Below are 21,439 nucleotides of genomic sequence, written 5' to 3' on the forward strand. Positions count from 1 at the left end.
CCATCAGTGGAAACATCCTCTCTGCAGCCACCTTGTCAAGCCCTCTCACAATCTTGTACATTTCGATAAGATCACCTCTCATTCTTCTGAATGCCAATGAGTAGAGGCCCAACCTACTCAACCTTTCCTCATAAGTCAACCCCCTCATCTCTGGAATCAACCTAGTGAACCCTTTCTGAACTGCCTCCAAATCAAGTATATCCTTTCGTAAATATGGAAACCAAAACTGCACGCAGTATTCCAGGTGTGGCCTCACCAATACCATGTATAACTGTAGCAAGACTTCTCTGCTTTTATACTCCATCCCCTTTGCAATAAAGGGGAAGATTCCATTGGCCTTCCTGATCACTTGCTCTACCTGCATACTAACCTTTTGTGTTTCACAGAGGCTAGTCCTGAAGTCACCCTGCACTCAATTTCTGTAACTCGTCATCATCAGCATAGGCTGTCCCTCGGAATCGAGGAAGACTTGCTTCCACTCTAAACATGAGTCCTTAGGTGGCTGAACAGTCCAATACGAGTACAACAGTCCCTGTCACAGGTGGGGCAGATAGCCGTTGAGGGAAAGGGTGGGTGCTAGGACTGGTTTGCCACACGCTCCTTCTGCTGCCTGTGCTGGATTTCTGCATGCTCTCAGGTGATGAGACCCGAGGAGCTCAGCACCCTCCCGGATGCTCTTCCTTCACTTAGAGCGGTCTTTGGCCAGGTACTCCCAAGTATCGGTGGGGATGTTGCACTTTATCAGGGAGGCTTTTAGGGTGTCTTTGTAATGTTTCCTCTGCCCACCTTTGGCTCATTTGCCGTGAAGGAGTTCAGAGTAGAGCACTTGCTTTGTGAGTCTCGTGCCTGGCATGCGAACAATGTGGCCTGCCCAGCGAAGCTGATCGAGTGTGGTCAGTGCTTCAATGCTGGGGGATATTGGCTTGTAACTTGACCCTTGTGCTCGCTAACTTATATTGACTCCCTGTCCACCGAAGCTTTGATTTTAAAATTCTCTTCACATTCAAATCCTTCGATGGACTCGCCCCTCCCTATCTGCAACTTCATCCACCCCTACAATTCTTCAGAACTCCATGAAGTCAAAGGAATGGAATATTGGGTGGGGCTAACAGCGGGCAACCAATGCTACACTGCCGCCCCAGATTAATGTTTAACCCTATAAATGCTTGTTGTTATTGAGTGGGCTGCTTATGGGAGCTTTGCGATGAGCACAGATAGTGTTGGGAAAAAGCCCAACTCATCATTAGAAAACCACCTGCTGGAAAAACCCCCCTGTAAAAAAACATGAGCGAGCAGCTTTAGCCTCCCCATTAAACCCAATGTTGACAAATTTACATTACTTCTCTATGTAATGCTTCCAGACAGGATCGGGTGCATTTGCTCAATACACAAACACACGCCTTCCAGACAGCAATTACAGAAACTAGTTTAACTGTCAATTTTGGCTCAGCTTAAATTGGAATTTAAAAAAAACCAAACATTGTAATTTGAAACAAGACAGATATCCGTTCAATCAGACTGAAAACGTGACATATCAGGGGGAAGGCTCTTCATATGAAGAATGATCAATGTATGGAGGGGATCTGGCCAAGGTAGCTTTAAGCAGCAGTTGGAATGATGAGCGAAGATGGGTTGAATGACCTTCCTCATTTGTATTTATCTCGGAATTACAGCAATGTGCATGTTGAAAGGAAGCTGTACTATTGGCAGCAGGCTAAGGGTACCTAATCATTTATTCATTTTATATATTCAATACATTTGGTGGTATAGCTTGACAGGTGTTATCCATCGGTCTACAAAGCTGAAAAGATTATGTGGCAGCTCATGACATATTCCAACAAGTGACGAGGGTTCTCGGTTTGACCCCTGGTCTCATTAGGGTTATCTATTTGTTGGGAAGATAGAGACAAACTCTGGATTGTAAGGGACACAAGATTTTCCAGGTGGCTGGTGATGCTGAACCCAAGTCTATTGCAAAAGCCCAAAAACATAGGCATGATAAGGCAAACGCTATATAAAATGCAATTTCTTTCTTTCGGAGTCACTGGGTTGCAAGGCGGCTGTTCTCTGGTCCGGCAGTTCTCAGATACTGATCGAGAAACACTCAGTTACAGCTCTTTGGGTGCACTTACACCACAACTGTAGCGTAGATGGAAAATGTTTCGCAGTGCAGATGCAAAATTTCCTGGATTGTAGGGTGGTCCCAGCAGATTGGAAAACTGCAAAATGTAATGCCCCTATTTAAAAAGGAGGCGGACTAAAAGCAGGAAACTATAGACCAGTTAGCCTAACATCTGTAGTTAGGAAAATATTGGAGTCCATTATTAAAGAAGCAGTAGTGGGACATTTGGAGAAACATAATTCAGTCAGGCACAGTCTGCATGGATTTATGAAAGGGAAGTCATGTTTGACAAATTTGCTGGAGTTCTTTGAGGATGTAACAAACAAGGGTGGATTAAGGGGAACCAGTGAATGTGGTTTATTTGGACTTCCAGAAGGCATTTGACAAGGTGCCACATAAAAGGTTATTGCACAAGATAAAATTTCACGGGGTTGGGGGTAATATTAGCATAGATAGAGGATTGGCTAACTAACAGAAAACAGAGAGTCAGGATAAATGGTTCATTCTCTGGTTGGTAACCAGTAACTAGTGGGGTGCCACAGGGATCAGTGCTGGGACCCCAACTATTTACAATCTATATTAATGACTTGGAAGAAAGGACCCAGTGAAATGTAGCCAAGTTTGCTGATGATACAAAGATGGGAGGAAAAGCAATGTGAGGAGGACACAAAAAAAAAAATCTGCAAAAGGACATAGACAGACTAAGTGAGTGGGCAAAAAATTGGCAGGTGGAGTATAATGTTGGAAAGTATGAGGTTATGCACTTTGGCAGAAAAAAACAAATCAAAGAGCAAGTTATTATTTAAAATGGAGAAAAATTGCAGTACAGCAGGACCTGGGGGTACCTGTGCATGAAACATAAAAGGTTAGTATGCAGGTACAGCAAGTGATCAGGAAGACCAATGGAATCTTGGCCTTTATTGCAAAGGGGATGGAGTATAAAATCAAGGAAGTCTTGCTACAGTTGTACAGGGTATTGGTGAGGCCACACCTGGAACACTGCGTGCAGTTTTGGTTTCCATATTTAAGGAAGGATATACTTGCTTTGGAGGCTGTTCAGAGAAGGTTCACTAGATTGATTCCGGGGATGAGGGGGTTGACTTATGAGGAAAGGTTGAGCCTCTACTCATTGGAATTCAGAAGAAACGTAAAAGATTATGAGTTGGCTTGACAAGGTGGATGCAGAGAGAATGGGGGAGACTTGAACTAGAGGGCATAATCTTAGAATAAGGGGCCGCCCATTTAAAACAGAGATGAGGAGAAATTTCTTCTCTGAGGGTTATAAATCTGTGGAATTCTCTGCCTCAGAGAGCTTTAGAAGCTGGGTCATTGAATAAATTTAAGAGAGAAATAGACGGTTTCTTAACTGATAAGGGAATAAAGGGTTATGGGGAGCGGGCGGGGAAGTGGAGCTGAGTCCATGATCAGATCAGCCATGATCGTATTGAATGGCCTACTCCTGCTCCTATTTCTTATGTTCTTATATTCTTATACAGCTACTCGCACAATCTAAAGATTTAAAATGTAATTACTTGGCCAGAAGCTGTGCACAAGTGGTCATTCGATATCGAAGATGACAGCCAGAATATATATCATCTCATTTTTTTTTTAGCAGTGAGTTCTCTGGTGACTGCCGAGACCTATTTTTGCTTGGAATGAGCATCTGCAGATTGAAACAGTGGATCCCCGGTACACTAGGTTGGGAATCTGTACTTTTCCAGCGAGACTTCCTCCTCTGGCGTTTACATTCAGCATCAGCGGTGAATCGGGCCTTGAAGGAGGTGCCTTGATGGATGGGTTTTCGACAAGTTTTCTTATCGAAGTTGTTCCCACTTATGGACGTCTATTTTGCATTGTTTCAGAGTTGCTCCTGAGCAGTATTTACATCTTTTGTGCTGACCACCTCACTTCCCAGTCATTAATGAGCCATAAAAGATCTTTCAGATTTGTTCATGGGGACATTCGCATCACATGACCTAACCATCATCGCTGTCCCTTCACGATCAGAGCATCCATGCTCAGTCGGCCAGCTTCTCAGTCCCAGAGATCATGTCTTGCCATCGGACCTTCATTAGTCGTCTCGGGCAGCTTAGGCAAGCGTGATCGAGTTTCTTAATATGGCAAGTAGGCATGCAGAGAGCTTGTGCCTGTGCAGCACATCTGCAGCTTCAGTCAGGTAGTAGAAACAGAACGCATTTACTGCTTTCAGGCCAAACAGCTGGGGGCTCGCGTTCAGGTGAGCGAGGTAGCATAGTGCCACATTAGCACGGTGGCATACCACTGCAAGGTACAGCCCGAGCTGGTGCAGGAGTGACGTCATCAAAGTCCAAATCGGTGATTGGAGCGTGGGCAGATACGGCAGGAACAGTGAGAGACTGTGGAGGGATGTGATCGGGGCCCAGGAGAGGCGCATGTTCGGGGCCAGGGGCAGCACGGGCCCAGCCCACACTGCGATATGTGTGCAGCAGAGCTGGTCTCCAGTCGTTTTGGATAACCTTGCCACTGGACCAAGACCTAGCTCTGTCAAGCCCGTGTGGTGGCTGGTGTGCAACGGCCACCCCATGTTTAAAAAAAAAAGCCACACACAGGCATCTTCCACTCTTCAGGATGTAGTTCAGGACCTGGAATATTAGGTCCTTCATTGAAACACCTGTGAACTCATCCTTTTTTGGCGTGGAAGCAAGTCATCCTCGATTCCTGTGATGATGGAGTGCTATTAACAGAGTCTTTCTCCCTGCCCCACTTTCTTTCCCTGGGCGGAGCAATTCTGCATTACTTCCCATATTTAAACTGGATTCCCACTGTGCAAGAGTCTCCCAAGTGTGAGTCTCAGGCAGCTTGTCGATTGTAAAGCTTCCAGAATTTAAGACCAGTTTTCACCCAACCTGTGAGTCCCAGCAGCTTTCCATGAACTGTGCGGGAGTGTGAAAGCTGCTATATTCATGCACAGGACTGGGAACTTGGGTTCCGAGTTGGGGCTAAAAGTGGGAGGACAATTTTATACTAGGCCATATTCTCCCTCAGGTCTCCTTCATCGCAGCTCTAAAAGTGGAGCCAGCAGCAGCAGCGGACCAGTGCACTCCCATCAGCTGTTTCTCCACTCCTCCACCACTGATGTTTAAAATAACACGCACAGTCCCACTTCCAGCCCAGGCTCTCACTGTCCCAACTTAACATTGGACACACCCCAGAAGGGTAGGAGGAGGAAGAGATTTAACATTGGCAGCAGGCCCCAAGGCGAGTTGGAACAAGTGTCACAGGGCTAGAGAAGCAGAGCGGTTGCCCATAGGAATACACTGGCTGACAGGAGATCATCATATTTGTAGTTGCCAACCAACATGAAGCCAGGAATTTAGGCAGATGGAAGCTTCATAAATGGTGACCCGTGACTGAAGGGAGTCATTGATTTATTTTTGGCTGTGAGGAAATGGATCATGTGATAATGTAAACCAGAACAGATCTATATTCCTAAATGAAGGCTTGACCTGAATCAGGATATCAAGTTAACAAAGAAGAAACTGCTGCAACAAGAAGATCTTAACTGGGATTTGATCTCCCATTAGCTCCCCAACGTATCCAGTCAGAGTGCACACTCTTTACACTTGCACACATTCTCCAGTACCATAATTAGATGAAAGATCTAACTCACCTCCCACTCGTCAAACAGTCTATCAAAGATATTCTCGCTCAAGGAAAATGCACACTTTCCATCCAGCAGAACAAAGTCATCAACTTGTGTGTCTCCCATTCTCTCAAGCAAATAAATATCAGGTCTCCAATGTTTCAGGTAGTCGTGTAATTCAGCCACCCTGCAAAGACACAACAGTTCATTAAAGAACAAACTTTCATTTATGCAGCATTTTTCACGATATCAGGACGTCACAAAATGCTTCACAGCTAATGAAGTACTTTTGAAGTGTACTCACTGATGTAATATAGGGAAATGCAGCAGCCAATGAGATAAGTGACCAGATAATCTGTTTTTACAATAGATAAAAGGGAACCAATTGGTGTGGTGTATTTGGATTTTCAGAAGGCATTCGATAAGCTGCCACACGAGGCTATTAAACAAAATTAAGGCTCATGAGATTGGGGGTAATATACTAGCATGGATTGAGTATACATTAAGAAAGCAAATGGCATGTTGGCCTTCATAGCGAGGGGATTGGAGTACAGGGGCAGGGAGGTGTTACTACAGTTGTACAGGGCCTTGGTGAGACCACACCTGGAGTATTGTTTACAGTTTTGGTCTCCTAACTTGAGGAAGGACATTCTTGCTATTGAGGGAGTGCAGCGAAGGTTCACCAGACTGATTCCCGGGATGGCGGGACTGACATATCAAGAAAGACTGGATCAACTGGGCTTGTATTCACTGGAGTTCAGAAGAATGAGAGGGGATCTCATAGAAACGTTTAAAATTCTGATGGGTTCAGACAGGTTAGATGCAGGAAGAATGTTCCCAATGTTGGGGAAGTCCAGAACCAGGGGTCACAGTCTAAGGATAAGGGGTAAGCCATTTAGGACCGAGATGAGGAGAAACTTCTTCACCCAGAGAGTGGTGAACCTGTGGAATTCTCTACCACAGAAAGTTGTTGAGGCCAATTCACTAAATATATTCAAAAAGGAGTTAGATGTAGTCCTTACTACTAGGGGGATCAAGGGGTATGGCGAGAAAGCAGGAATGGAGTATTAAAGTTGCATGTTCAGCCATGAACTCATTGAATGGCAGTGTAGGCTCAAAGGGCCGAATGGCCTACTCCTGCACCTATTTTCTATGTTTCTATAAGAACATAAGAAATAGGAGCAGGGATAGGCCATTTATCCCTCGAGCCTGCTCCGTCATTCAATATCATCGCTGATCTTATCATGGACTCAGCTACACTTCCCTGCCCACTCCCCATAACCCTTTATCGTTCAAAAATCTGACTATCTCCACCTTAAATATATTCAATGACCCAGCTTCCAAACAGCTCTCTGGGGCAGAGAATTCCACAGATTTACAACCAAGGAGAAAGAGAGAGAGTAGGAATAAACAGGTCATTTTCGGGTTGGCAGGCTGTAACTAGTGGGGTACCGCAAGGATTGGTGCTTGGGCTCCAGCTATTCACAATCTATATCAATGATTTGGACGAGGGGACCAAATGTAATATATCCAAGTTTCCTGATGTTACAAAGTTAAGTGGGAATGTAATTTGAGAGGAGGATGCAAAGAGGCTTCAAGGGGATATAGACAGGCTAAGTCAATGGGCAAGAACATGGCAAATGGAATATAATGTGGAGAAATGTGAAGTTATTCACTTTGGTAGGAAAAATAGAAAAGCAGAGTATCTTTTAAATGGTGAGATTGAGAAATGTTGGTGTTCAGGAGGGACCTGGTGTCCTTGTACACAAATCACAACGTTAGCATGCAAGTACAGCAAGCAATTAAGAAAGCAAATAGTATGTTGGCCTTTGTTACAAGAAGATTTGAGTATAAGAGTAAAGACGTCTTACTGCAATTATATTAGGGCCCTGGTGAGACCACACCTGGAGTATTGTGCACAGTTTTGGTCTCTTTACCCAAGGAAGGATATACTTTCCATAGGAGGGAGTGCAACGAAGGTTCACCAGACTGATTCCTGGGATGGCCGGGGGGGGGGGGGGGGGGAATTGTCCAGAGGAGAGATTGAGTAGACTAGGCCTATAGTCTCTAGAGTTTAGAGGAATGAGTGGTGACCTCATTGAAACTTACAACATTCTTACAGGACAGATACAGGGAGGATGTTTCCCCTGGCTGGGGAATCTAGAACCAAGAGTCACAGGGCCCAAGTTTCCACAGGATAAAAAACGGGCGCCCCTCCGAGCTGGGCGCCCATTTTTCGCGCCTAAAACGGCGGCAGAAAAAAAACGCGCTATTCTCGAGCGCTTTGCAGCTCCTTGTCTGTTTGGCACAGCGCCCAGGGGGGCGGAGCCTACACTCGCGCTGATTTTGTAAGTGGGAGGGGGCGGGTACTATTTAAATTAGTTTTTTTCCTGCCGGCAACGCTGCGCGTGCGTGTTGGAGCGTTCGCACATGCTCAGTGTGAAGGAAACATTGGCACTCGGCCATTTTTGTAGTTCTTTGTAGCTGTTTAATTTTTGAAAATTTTTTAATAAAAGCACATTGCCATCAGCACATCAGCACTGAGGCTTCTTGCAGCCTTCTCACTGTCTCCTTCCCCTCCCCACCCTCCACGGCAACAAACCGCTGTCTCCTTCCCCTCCCTCCCCTCCGCGGCAACGAACGATGGCTGAAGCACTTTCACACAGGTAGGAAGATGGTTTATTTAATCTTTTGTTTGCTTATAAATGTTTATTCAGGTTGATTTATTTGTATAATATTTGTAGAAGTATAAATAAGGATTGATTGTAGAATTTAATGACTTCCCTTCCCCCCCCCCACCTCGTTCTGGACGCCTAATTTGTAACCTGCGCCTGATTTTTTAATATGTAGAACAGGTTTTTTCAGTTCTACAAAAATCTTCACTTGCTCCAATCTACTTTAGTTTGGAGTACGTTTTCACTGTGGAAACTTTGAAATCAGGCGTCAGTGGCCGGACACGCCCCCTTTTGAAGAAAAAATTCTGTTCCAAAGTAGAACTGTTCTACCTGACTAGAACTGCAGGAAAAAAAAATGTGGAGAATTGCGATTTCTAAGATAGTCCGTTCTCCACCAGTTGCTCCTAAAAATCAGGCGCAAATCATGTGGAAACTTGGGCCCACAGTCTCAGAATAAGGGGTCGGCCATTTAGGACTGAGATGAGGAGAAATTTATTCACTCAGAAGGTGGTGAATCTTTGGAATTCTCTACCCCAGAGGGCTGTGGAGGCTCATTCAGTATATTCGAGAGAGATCAATAGATTTTTGGATATTAAGGGAATCAAGGGATTATGGGGATAGTGGAGTTGAGGTACAAGATCAGCCATGATCTTATTGAACAGCAAAGCAGTTTCAAGGGGCTGATTGACCAACTCCTGCTTCTAATTCTTATGTTCTTAGTGATGGTTAAGGTATAAATGTTAGCCAGGACACGGAGAACTCCCTTGCTCTTCAGTAAGCCGTGGGATTCTTTACCTCCATCCGAGAAGGCAGACATGGATTTAGTTTAACATCCCCTCCAAAAAATAGCACCTCCAAATCTCTTCCACAGTGCTGCACTAAAGTGCTCAAGTCTCTGGAGCTGGAGCTTGAACTCAATAAAGGGTTATCATTCAAAGAAACACCACGTACTCAAAAATGACAGTGCTCACTACAATTGGAAAGCTTCATTATTTTGCTCTTGCAGAGATAACCTGGCTCGGAACTAAAAACAACCCCCATTGTGCTACAATTACAAACTGGAATTTGGGTAGGATTGCCATTACTTGCAGAAAGCCAGACCAATACTAATGTAGTTTACTTACATAGATAGATACTTAAATACTTTTAAGCACTTACTAACAAGTAAAGGGAGTATTTTAAAACACACGCAACACAAAGAATGTGTTAAGAGCATACTCCTCTCTCAGCTCCAACTTGGGCTCTCGGAATAAAACCAGTCGCTTGGCTCAGATGTTTCACGTATTCAGGAATAAGAAAACACGAAAAATTTGATGTTCTAATATCCCCTTTAATTCTTTTGAAGAAAATAATTTCAAATGTTGGAGAGTCCTGCCTCCTCTGTTGATACAATCTATATAATGATATAGAATAATTCATGGCTTTTAAAATCCATGCCATTTTTCACCTATTGAATTTCAAGTCTCTTTAAAACTAATTACAAATTTTTCAATGTTGTTACTTTTAGAAATAAAAAAATAATTTCAGAAAAGTTTGTACTCAACAGGAGGATGCAGGAAAAGCCAAACTTTTCCCTTCTTTCCTCCAGTCTCAGCATTTTGCAATGCTCAGTCCTATACAAGGGTTAGACAAAAGCTATGCACCTCCACTGCTCCAACAATGTAACTTACTTCATACCTCAGAATAGCACGGGTACTACACAATGAAGATTTCCATTTCCCATATCAGTCGTCCTTTGAGTAAGACTACCAAATATCAAAAATGATGGCTAAACTAGTACTGTGGGGTCGGGTCAAGTCAACTAGAATTGGGTTGGGACTATCCTGAACTCATTTCTCCCATTACCCATACAACCAGTCAAGTGAGGAAACTTGGAGTCAGTGATTCGAAGCAGATTCAAACTCAGGATCCCAATCGAAACAGACAATACATTGAGCCCCTCCCTTATTGCAAGTCACATGATACAATTCACAATTAATGCTGCTGATAGTTCCGCCCCAATAGTTAACTGCTTGTCAAAATTATTCATGAGCATTAAGTAGAAGGCTCTATGGTTAAAAAAAATCAAATTTCAGAGATTAATTTATAGAAGGTAATCACCTTGAAAACTATACAAGTCAGCAACACCAGTTCCCCAACCATTGCAGCTCAGCTGCTCTCAATGATCCACTCAGTATATAAATATACCCTTAAACCTAAAGCATCATTAAAAACCGAGTCCATCCGTACAGTCCAGAGAGCCTTACTCACCTAATAGACTTGTCCTTTACTCACCCCTCCAGTCAGAGGACTAAACCAAGCTGCAGCACAAACTAAGCTTTTAAAATGGGCTGTAAACACAGTTGTAAATCTTGTCTTGACTAATCAGGAGCCTGTCCTGGTTAACATTATGATAATGTTGTTAATCATTTGCTGCCAACATTCTCAGGCCCCCAGTATGGTGTGCCAACTGTTTAAGCAATTCTACAAGAAGGATCTTTAGAAGAGTCAGTGTTATTTATAAAAATGTTGAACACATTGTTAAATAATTTTTAAGTATAATATTTTAAACTTAGAAAACCTGTAGTGAAAGCTGTGTATTTTTACCTCTATACCGATGCTGTAATCTCTTGGCTCTTTTCCAGTGGAACAGAACCGTTTGGCTGCTGAGCCTGTCAACAGGAGAACGCTAGAACCCTGGCTTGCACCAACAATGTACATTTAGGCTTGTAGACCACAAAATGTTGTTCAACAAATGTGATTTCTGAGATGCTCAAAGAGTGATATTTTTTCATTTGATATTTTTGCAAACATTTATCCTCTTATCTATCACTACAAACGCCGAGAGAGCAGAAATCAGGCCCACCTTGGGGGCTGCTTCGCTTGGTATTTGGATACGGGGAGGGGGGGCTACTCGCCTTTCAATCAACTCCTCCCCCCTCCCCACCCCTCACTCTGCATCACCCTTACCTTTCCCCCTTCCCCTCCCACTCCATCCTTTACCTGTCCCCTCCCCTCCGCTCCCTCTCTCCTCCCTTCCCTCACTCTCCTCTTCCTCCCCTCACTTTCCCTCCCTTGCACTCCTCTCCTCTCCCTCACTCTCCCCTCACTCCCCTACCCTCTCCCTTCACTCCCCTACCCTCTCCCTCATCCACCCTTCCTCGCCCCTCCCTCACCTGCCCTTCTCCCCTCACCCTAACCTCCATACTCTCCCCTCCCCCACCCCTCACCCCCACCCCTCCTCTCCTCACTCCCTCCTCTCCTCACTCCCCTACCCCTCCTCTCCCCTCACTCCCCTTCTCTCTCCCCTCCCTCACCCACCCTTCCTCTCCCCTCACCCTAACCTCCATACTCTCCCCTCCCCTCCCTCACCCTCTTTCCCTTCATGCTCCCCTCCCTCACCCCCCTTTCCCTCCATGCTCCCCTCCCTCACCCCTCTTTCCCTCCATGCTCCCCTCCCTCATCTTTTCTGTCCTTCCCAGTCACTCCCCTTTCCCCTTCCCCCGCCATGCCACCTGGCAGGTCTGCACCCGGCTTAAATGAGAAGAAATCAAACCAGCACTGCTATGATGCACCTGGCAGCATAAACAAGACGTCTCTGTAAACCGGCATCATTTTCAGCACAAGCACAATCACACCAAGAATCTTAATGTATCAGTGCACAATTCCTGCCAGCACAAAGTAATCAAAATGTACAGTGGCTTCAAATTTTATATATATATATATATATGCGTGTATAATCTTGAAAATACAAGCTTGACTAAATTGCCTGCATCAGTTCAATTGCATCGCTTTCACTCACCACAAACAAGGTATTATTGTGTCACCTACACTCAAACCTAGATGGCAATGATTGCAATCTGGAATGAAAAACAGGCTCAATGTCACACACAGCCCAAGAAGCAGCCTTTGCAACAGAGTACAGTAGATTCTATTCATGACAATCAGCCCTCAGAGACCATAAGGGCATTACCACCATCAATCTGTGCAGCCAGTCCTGTAAAATAATATTTCCACAAGGGGGGATTAAACATGACTATCAATACACAGTGGTCGTGCTTGCAGTGGGAACAGGGCTTTGAGTCTGTTTGTTAGCATCATGTGATCCCTGTTTTACCCTGCTATTTACAACCTGAAAATGATTGAAGATTGGTTTGATGAAAATGACCAGGAGATCCAAGAGCTAATAAATCGCAAGCGCAGAGCAGTTCTGAACCTAAAACAACCCAACTCGGGAGCAGCAAAGCAGCATTACAGACGGCTTAAGGCTGACATCCAACAAAAAACCCATGACCTAAAGAATTGATGGTGGGTGGAGAAAGCACAGGAGATCCAGCAGCTGGCCGACAACCATGATGTGCGAGGATTCTTCACCGCAGTCAAGGCCACCTACGGCCCAAGTACCCAAGGCCCCACCCCACTGCTGGCCAAGAATGAGGAGACACTCATCAAGGACACAGAGGCAGTCAGGACCCGCTGGAAGGAGAACTTCGAAGATCTCCTTAACCGAGACTCTGCCTTTGACTCGAGTGTCGTCGACTCCATCCCGCAGCATGCTACCCGCCACCATCTCAGCAAAACCCCAGCACTGCACGAGGTAGAAAAGGCCATCTGTCAGCTTAAGAACGTCAAGGCAACAGGAGCGGATGGAATCCCCGCTGAGGCACTAAAGTATGGCGGAGAGGCACTATTGGCATGAATGCATGACCTCATCTCTCTCATCTGGAAGGAGGAGAACATGGCAACTGCGGCAACTACAGAGGATTCTCCCTGTTATCAGCCACCGGGAAAGTCGTCGCTAGAATCCTCATCAACCGTCTTCTCCCTGTGGCCGAAGAGCTCCTCCCGGAGTCACAGTACAGATTTCGTCCACTATGGGGTACAATGGACATGATCTTTATGGCGCGATAGCTGCAAGAAAAATGCAGGGAACAGCGCCAGTCCTTATACAGGGCCTTCTTTGACCTTACAAGGCCTTTGACACTGTCAACTGCGAGGGTCTATGGAACGTCCTCCTCCGTTTCGGCTGCCCCCAAAAGTTTGTCACCATCCTCCGCCTGCTCCACGATGACATGCAAGCCGTGATCCTGACCAACGGACCCACCACTGACCCAATCCACGTCCGGACTGGGGGTCAAAGAGGGCTGCGTCATCGCGCCAACCCTCTTCCCAATCTTACTCACTGCAATGCTTCACCTCACACTCAACAAGCTCCCAGCTGGACTGGAACTAAACTACAGAACCAGTGGGAATCTGTTCAACCTTCGTCGTCTCCAGGCCAGATCCAAGACCGGCCCAATCTCTATCGTCAAACTACAGTACACGGACAACGCTTGCGTCTGCGCACAGAGACTGAACTCCAAGTCATAGTCAACATCTTCACTGAGGCGCACGAAAGCATGGGCCTTACACTAAACATCCGTAAGACAAAGATCCTCCACCAACCTGACCGCGCCACACAGCACTGCCCCCCCCCCCCCCCCCCCAGTCATCAAGATCCACGACGCGGCCCTGTACAACGCGGACCACTTTCCATACCTCGGGAGCCTATTATCAGCAAGGGCAGACATCGACGATGAGGTTCAACACCGCCTCCAGTGCGCCAGTACCACTTTCGGAAGAGAGTGTTCGAAGCTCAGACCCTCAAATCTCATGGTCTACAGGGCTCCTGTATGGCTCAGAGACGTGGACCATATACAGTAGACACCTCAAATCGCTGGAGACATACCACCAACGATGTCTCCACAAGATCCTGCAAATCCCCTGGGAGGACAGACGCACCAATGATAGCGTCCTCGACCAGGCCAACATCCCCAACATCGAAGCACTGACCACACTCGACCAGCTCCGCTGGGCGGGCCACATTGTTCGCATGCCTGACACAAGACTCCCAAAGCAAGCGCTCTACTTGGAACTCCTTCACGGCAAGTGAGCCCAAGGTGGGCAGAGGAACTGTTTCAAGGACACCCTCAAAGCCTCCTTGATAAAATGCAACATCCCCACCGACACCGGGGAGAGTCTGGTCAAAGACCTAAGTGGAGGAAGAGCATCCAGGAGGGCGTTGAGCACCTCGAGTCTCGTCGCTGAGAGCATGCAGAAAGCAAGCGCAGGCAGCTGAAAGAGCATGAGGCAAACCAGACTCCCCACCCGCTCTTTCCTTCAACCACTGTCTGTCCCACCTGTGACAGAGACTGTAATTCCTGTATTGGACTGTTCAGTCACCTGAGAACTCACTTTTAGACTGAAAGCAAGTCTTCGTTGATTTCGAGGGACTGCCTATGATGATGGTGAGATAGGGGGAACCAGTGGATGTGGTGTATTTGGATTTTCAAAAAGCATTCGATAAGGTGCCACACAAGAGGTTATTACACAAAATTAGGGCTCATGGGATTGAGGGTAATATATTAGCATGGATTAAAGATTGGTTAATGGACAGAAAACAGGTCATAATGGACATGAATAAACGGGTAATTTTCGGGTTGGCAGGCTGTAACTAGTGGGCTGCCACAGGGATCAGTGCTTGGGCCTCAGCTATTTATAATCTACATCAATAGCTTAGATGAGGGGACTGTATCCAAGTTTGCTGACGATACAAAGCCGGGTGGGAAAGTAAGTTCTGAGGAGGATACAAAGAGGCTGCAAAGTATGTAGACAGGATACGTGAATGGGCAAGAGCATGGCAGATGGACTATAATGTAGAGAAATGGGAAGTTATCCACTTTGGTAGGAAAAATAGAAAAGCAGAGTATTTTTTACATGGTGAGAGATTGGGAAATGTTGGTGTTCAGAGGGCCCTGGGTGTCCTTGTACACAAATCACTGAAAGTTAACCTGCACGTACAGCAAGCAATTAGGAAAGCAAATGGGATGTTAGCTTTTATTACAAATAGACAGCAGTGGGTGTACGAGAAAAGAGTGGAATATGAGTAAAGACTTCTTTCTGCAATTTGGTCTCCTTACCAAAGGAACAATATACTTGCCTTAGAGGGAGTACAACTAAGGTTCACCAGACTGATTCCTGGGATAGGGGGGGTTTGTCCTCTAAGGAGAGATTGAGTAGATTAGGCCTATATTCCCTAGAATTTAGATGAATGCGAGGTGATCCCATCGAAATGTATGGTGTTGTTCCGTGTGAATGTAGCAGCGGCCAAAGTGTCAGAGCCACTCCTGCAAATGCTACAGCCCAGCAACTTATTAATAGGAGATGGTTGAGAACAATCCTGATGCAGATCTTGCTTCTTAGTGGCCATATATTACCAGGAAAAAGGAGCAGAGAAGTCCCATCTGATGGAAAACTATCATTTCAGATGAGAGTCAAATGCTACTAAATCTGAGTGAGGGTGACCAAGTCTGGCTGAGAAACCTCAACACTTGCATCAAATGTTATACAAGTGTTTCTATAACATGAAACAGATATGTACTGAGCCATACAGCATAGAAGCGCTCATGTTTGATCCCTGCTCTGTGCTAGGTTAGCTGATCTTAGTCAAGTCCCCAGCATGTTCTAGCCATTAGAATTACATTGAGCGTACAGCACAGAAACGGGCCATTCGGCCCAACTGGTGCGTGCCGGTGTTTATGCTCCACACTCTACTCCTTTTTCCCTCATGTACTTATCCAGCTTCCCCTTAAATGCATCTCTGCTAGTCGCCTCAACCAATCAATGTGGCAGTGAGTTCCACATTTTCACCACTCTCTGGGTAAAGAGGTTTTCCCTATTTACTATTGTATTTCTTAGTGACTATCTTGTATTTATGACCCCTTGCAAACAGATGGAAGGTGTTGTCGACAGTGCTATCAAGTGGCACTTACTCACCAATAACCTGCTCACTGATGCCCAGTTTGGGTTCTGCCAGGACTACTTGGCTCCAGACCACATTACAGCCTTGGTCCAAACATCGACAACAGAGCTGAATTCCAGAGGTGAGGTGAGAGCGACTGCCCTTGACATCAAGGCAGCATTTGACCGAGTGTGGCATCACTCGCATCACCGAGCAGCTCTCGTAAAATTAAAGTCAATGGGAATCAGGGGGAAAACTCTCCACTGGCTGGAGTCATACCGAGCACAAAGGAAGATGGTTGTGGTGGTTGGAGATGAATCATCACAGCCCCAGGACATCGCTGCAGGAGTTCCTCAGGGTAGTGTCCTAGAGCCAACCATCTTCAGCTGCTTCATCAATGACCTTCCCTCCATCATAAGGTCAGAAGTGGGGATGTTCGCTGATGACTGCAGGGTTCAGTGCCATTCGCAACTCCTCAGATAATGAAGCAGTCCGTGCCCGCATGCAGCAAGACCTGGACAATATTCAGACTTGGGTTGATAAGTGGCAAGCATACAAGTGCCAGGCAATGACTATCTCCAACAAGAGAGTCTAACCATCTGCCCTTGACATTCAACAGCATTACCATCGCCGAATCCCCCACCATCAACATCCTGGGGGTCACCATTGACCAGAAACTTAACTGGACCAGCCATATAAATACTGTGGCAACAAGAGCAGGTCAGAGGCTGGGTATTCTGCGGCGAGTGTCTCACCTCCTGACTCCCCAAAGCCTTTCCACCATCTACAAGGCACAAGTCAGGACTGTGATGGAATACTCTCCACTTGCCTGGATGAGTGCAGCTCCAACACTCAAGAAGCTCGACACCATCCAGGACAAAGCAGCCCGCTTGATTGGCACCTCATCCACCACCTTCAACATTCACTCCCTCCACCACCGGCGCACCGTGGCTGCAGTGTGTACCATCTACAAGATGCTCTGAAGCAACTCGCCAAGGCTTCTTCGGCAGCACCTCCCAAACCCACGACCTCTACCACCTAGAAGGACAAGGGCAGCAGGCGCATGGGAACACCACCACCTCCACGTTCCCCTCCGGGTCACACACCATCCTGACTTGGAAATATATCGGCCGTTCCTTCATCGTCGCTGGGTCAAAATCCTGGCACTCCCTCCCTAACAGCACTGTGGGAGCACCTTCACCACACGGACTGCAGCGGTTCAAGAAGGCGGCTCACCACCACCTTCTCGAGGGAGATTAGGAATGAGCAATAAATGCCGGCCTTGCCAGCGACGCCCACATGCCGGAACAAATAAAAAAAAAACACCAGTTACTTTCTCTCCCCTTTTTGCTTTGTTCAGTCCTGTAAAGGGGCCATTCATCTTCCCGGTCCAGTTCAGGCAAAGTTAACTATAGCTGAAATATTAATCTAGCTTACACATATTGAGCCCAAAATACAGATCTGACCTCTGAACTGTGGTTAAGTGAGCCTTAAATGTGACCACGCAGCAAGTTGCAGACCCGGTCCCAAGTACCCAGACAGGGTCACCTGCACACTCAGTGCGGCAGGCGGCCCCGCTAAGGACCATCGGCAACACCTGCCTTCGCTGCAGGCTTTGAACATCAGAGTGCTGTCCTGCCATTCCACTGTGGTAGCTGGAGGCTCTTATCGGATGGAGCAGGTAAGTGGGAAGATTTTCCTTTCCTCTTATTGTAATCCATCTCCATTTCCATGAAGCAATCAGGTGATGTGCGCAGTGGTATTTCTCAGGGAAGCCCCAGACATAGTGGGTATGGCCAAAAGACCCAGCTGCTTCACTGGAATTCTCAGGCCCCTTAGATTAGACTGGATGACCTTTTGTTGGCCGGCGCAGATATAATGGTAAGTACTGCAGGGAATCAAATACAGCCAGGGTGATCTCCTGGACTAGTTTCGATCGCCTGGACGGATCGGGGAGGAATTTTCCCAGATTTTTTTTTTCTCTCAAAATTGGCCTGGGTTTTTAATCTAGTTTTTGCCTCTCCCAGGAGATCACATGGCTCCAGTTGGGGTGGAGTGTAGAAGGTTTCAGTATAAGGGTTGTCACAGTTGTGTGAGGTGGACTGGTTGGGCTGGGTGTTCTTTACCTTTCCGCCATTGTTCATTGTTTGTAGGTTTATATGTAACCTTCAGGGCTGCTGACCGAGGGCCGTGCGGCTCTTTGTCGGCCGGCGTGGACACGATGGGCCGAAATGGCCTCCTTCTGCGCTGTAAATTTCTATGTTTCTCCGTGGGGTGAAATCCCAGTGGATCTGGGTTCTGCCCCATATTCCAGCCCCCTTCTTGCAGTTACACTAGAAATATCCCAGAGATGCACTAGGTACATAAGGAACAGGAGGAGGCTATTCAGCCCTTCAGGCCTGCTCCGCCATTTAATTAGATCATGGCTGATCTGTACCTCACCTCCATTTACCACCTTTGCTGCATATCTCCGGATACCCTAACCCAACAAAAATCTCTCAATTTCAGTCTTCAAAACTCTAATTTTCCAAGCATCCACCGCCTTTTGGGAGAGAGAGTTCCAGATTTTCTACTACCAATTGTGTGAAAAAATGCTTTCTGATTTCACTCGTGATGTGCCCAAGCCAGGGGAGAATTTTGGGCCCACTGTGTATTTCCAGAATTTTCAGATTTTAAAAAAATTCTCCCGAGACTTATATTTTGTTGTGTAGAATAGAGGGATCGCTTTGAATAAGAGCACTTGCTGAGACTTTCCTTCCCCATCTGACAATTTTATTAAAGTTTTTGCCTCTTCTGCTTCCACACCAAAAAGGGATGAGTTCACAGGTGTTTCAATGAGGGACCTGACATTCCAGATCCCGAAGTACATACTGAAGGGTGGAAGGTGCCTGTGCGTGGATTCTTTTAACGTGTGGTGGCCGTTGCCCACCAGCCACCACACGGGCTTGACAGAGCTCGGTCTTGATCCAGTGGCAAGGATTAACCAGGACGACTGGAGACCTGCTCTGCTGCACGGACCTAGTGCGCACACATATCGCACAGTGTGGGCTGCCCCTGGGCCCTCGCCTCTTCTGGGCCCCGAACCCTCGCCTCTCCTTGGTCCCGATCATGACGCTCCTGGGCCCCGATCTCACACCGCTCCTCCGCCCCGATCAAAAATGGAGCAGTCAATAACAGGACGTCAATTAGTCTCCTCTTATCTCGGAGACATCAAATATCAACACTGTTATTTGAAATATAAAATATTAAACTCCAGCCTAGCTGAAGGGTTAGTCACTGCCTTAAGGAAGTCCAGTGGATAACTATAGACTGACCTGACAAAAGGCTTTATGCAGGATCTGAATGGCATTAAAACAACAAAATCAGATACTAAAACCGCCAATATAAAATTTGCTGCACTATAACTTTGTGCAAGTAGAGCCAATAGGATGCAAAGGGATTTATTTTCACCCTTTGTAGCTCGTTCTAATGAGGACACTTCAGTTGCACCCGGCAGCTGAGTTGCTTTTTAAGTAGAACTGCACAAATTTAGATTTTTGTCACTATGCATAATTGTGCGCAGTTGTTAGACGCTGTATAATTAACCTAACGCAGCTTGACACCACATAAACATACAGCTGTAGTCTGGCAACAGGGATTTAAATCACAAAGCCGTGGTTCAAGGCATCCATTTTCTGCAGTCCTCTGCCTGATGATGGACGTACCATGTTGCTGAAACATTGCTGACAAACGTTCTGCTTACTTGCCGGCACTGGTTAGTAACCTGGATTGTGCTGCTAGTGCAGCAGCTGGAATCGGAAATAAAGTACACCAAGATATGCAAATGTCCTAGCAACTAGAACGATTTAACTGTGTGAATTTACTCAAAACTTTACTCAATCTTCTGTTACTCTTACTTCTTTGAAACATATTTTTTTGTTGAGACCACCTGCCACAGCACTAAATTATACAGAATAAGAAGTTCCCAGGATTAATCCCTGGTCTGCTCAGAGTTAACTGATCGCAGCTGGGACAGAGGTTTGGGCAGGTGGGGTGCGTGAGTGGTGTATGGTGCGTGTGTGTGTGTGTGTGTGTGTGTGCGTGTGTGTATGAGAGTGGTGTATGGGGTGCGTGTGTGTGTGTGTGAGTGGTGTATGGTCTGTGTGTGAGTGTGTGTGTGTGAGTGGTGTATGGTGTGTGTGTGTGTGAGTGTGGGTTTGTAAGGGTGTGGGTGTAAGTGTGGGTGTAATTGTGGGTGTAATTGTGGGTGTGGGTCTGTGTGAGTGTGGGTCTATGTGAGTGTGGGTCTATGTGAGTGTGGGTCTGTGTGTGTGTGGATGTGGGTGTATGGTCTGTGTGTGAGTGGTGTATGGTCTGTGTGTGAGTGTGTGTGTGTGAGTGGTGTATGGTGTGTGTGTGTGTGTGAGTGTGGGTTTGTGTGGGTGTGAGTGTGGATTTGGGTGTAAGTGTGGGTGTAATTGTGGGTGCGGGTCTGTGTGAGTGTGGGTCTATGTGAGTGTGGGTCTGTGTGAGTGTGGATGTGGGTGTATGGTGTGTGTGTGAGTGTGGATGTGAGTGTGAATGTGTGAATGTGATGGTCACCACCTAGGCTCACATGTGAAGAAAGGGACTTGGGTGAGGTACTAGAGGGCGGCAGCACCCATGGAACTGAACCCTGACAAGAGTTTGGTGCCTTCAGGTGGGGAGAACATCTTGTAATAAAACCCTGTCTTTTCAAGCTTACACAGAATTGCCCAGTTGACCACATTTACTGCTAAGAAAATAACAGCTGCAGCAAGATAACAAAGGGAACCTTTGACCTCCAGGGCAATGACGCATATGGAAGTCAGATAATAAACTTTTCCCCTGGGTCTTCCTACATATTGTCCTTGGGGACGGCTGGGCAGAGATAAATGTCCGTTGTGTCAGTTTGACTTTTTATTATAATTAATATTTATATTGCAATATTACAATGACTAAATCAAGCTGGGGCAGAAACATAAACTTGAAAAAGACAACATTGTCATTGCTCAATGTTCTCCCTTTCCCTGGGTCGGTGTTATGCATGTTTGGAAAACAGGTGGGAGCTGGTAATCTGGCTGAGCGGATCGTCTGCCCGCTACAGAACTTAGTCACAGTGGTCGAAATTGCCGTGTGTTGGGTTTGGGGCGCTCATTTCGCTAAAAGGGATTTGTTTGTGACGGCACGGAAAGTGCCAGCCCTGTCGCGGATTTAGGACCGTTTTCCCCCGGCACTCGCGGGATGTGACGCTTAGCGCCATG

General features: G+C 46.4%; 1 protein-coding gene across 11 annotated transcripts in view; it reads right to left on the reverse strand.

The window, feature by feature from the left end:
• Positions 1-21,439, reverse strand: part of LOC139279698 (nuclear receptor coactivator 7) — a 115,622-nt gene that overhangs the window by 16,062 nt on the left and 78,121 nt on the right. For all 11 annotated transcript variants that reach the window (XM_070898828.1, XM_070898827.1, XM_070898826.1 and 8 more), the window contains one exon: positions 5,772-5,931. In XM_070898828.1, coding sequence (XP_070754929.1) covers positions 5,772-5,931 — 160 coding nt within the window. The remainder of the gene's footprint in view (positions 1-5,771; positions 5,932-21,439) is intronic.

This window comes from Pristiophorus japonicus, chromosome 14, assembly GCF_044704955.1.
Source record: "Pristiophorus japonicus isolate sPriJap1 chromosome 14, sPriJap1.hap1, whole genome shotgun sequence".
Lineage (NCBI taxonomy): Eukaryota > Metazoa > Chordata > Chondrichthyes > Pristiophoridae > Pristiophorus > Pristiophorus japonicus.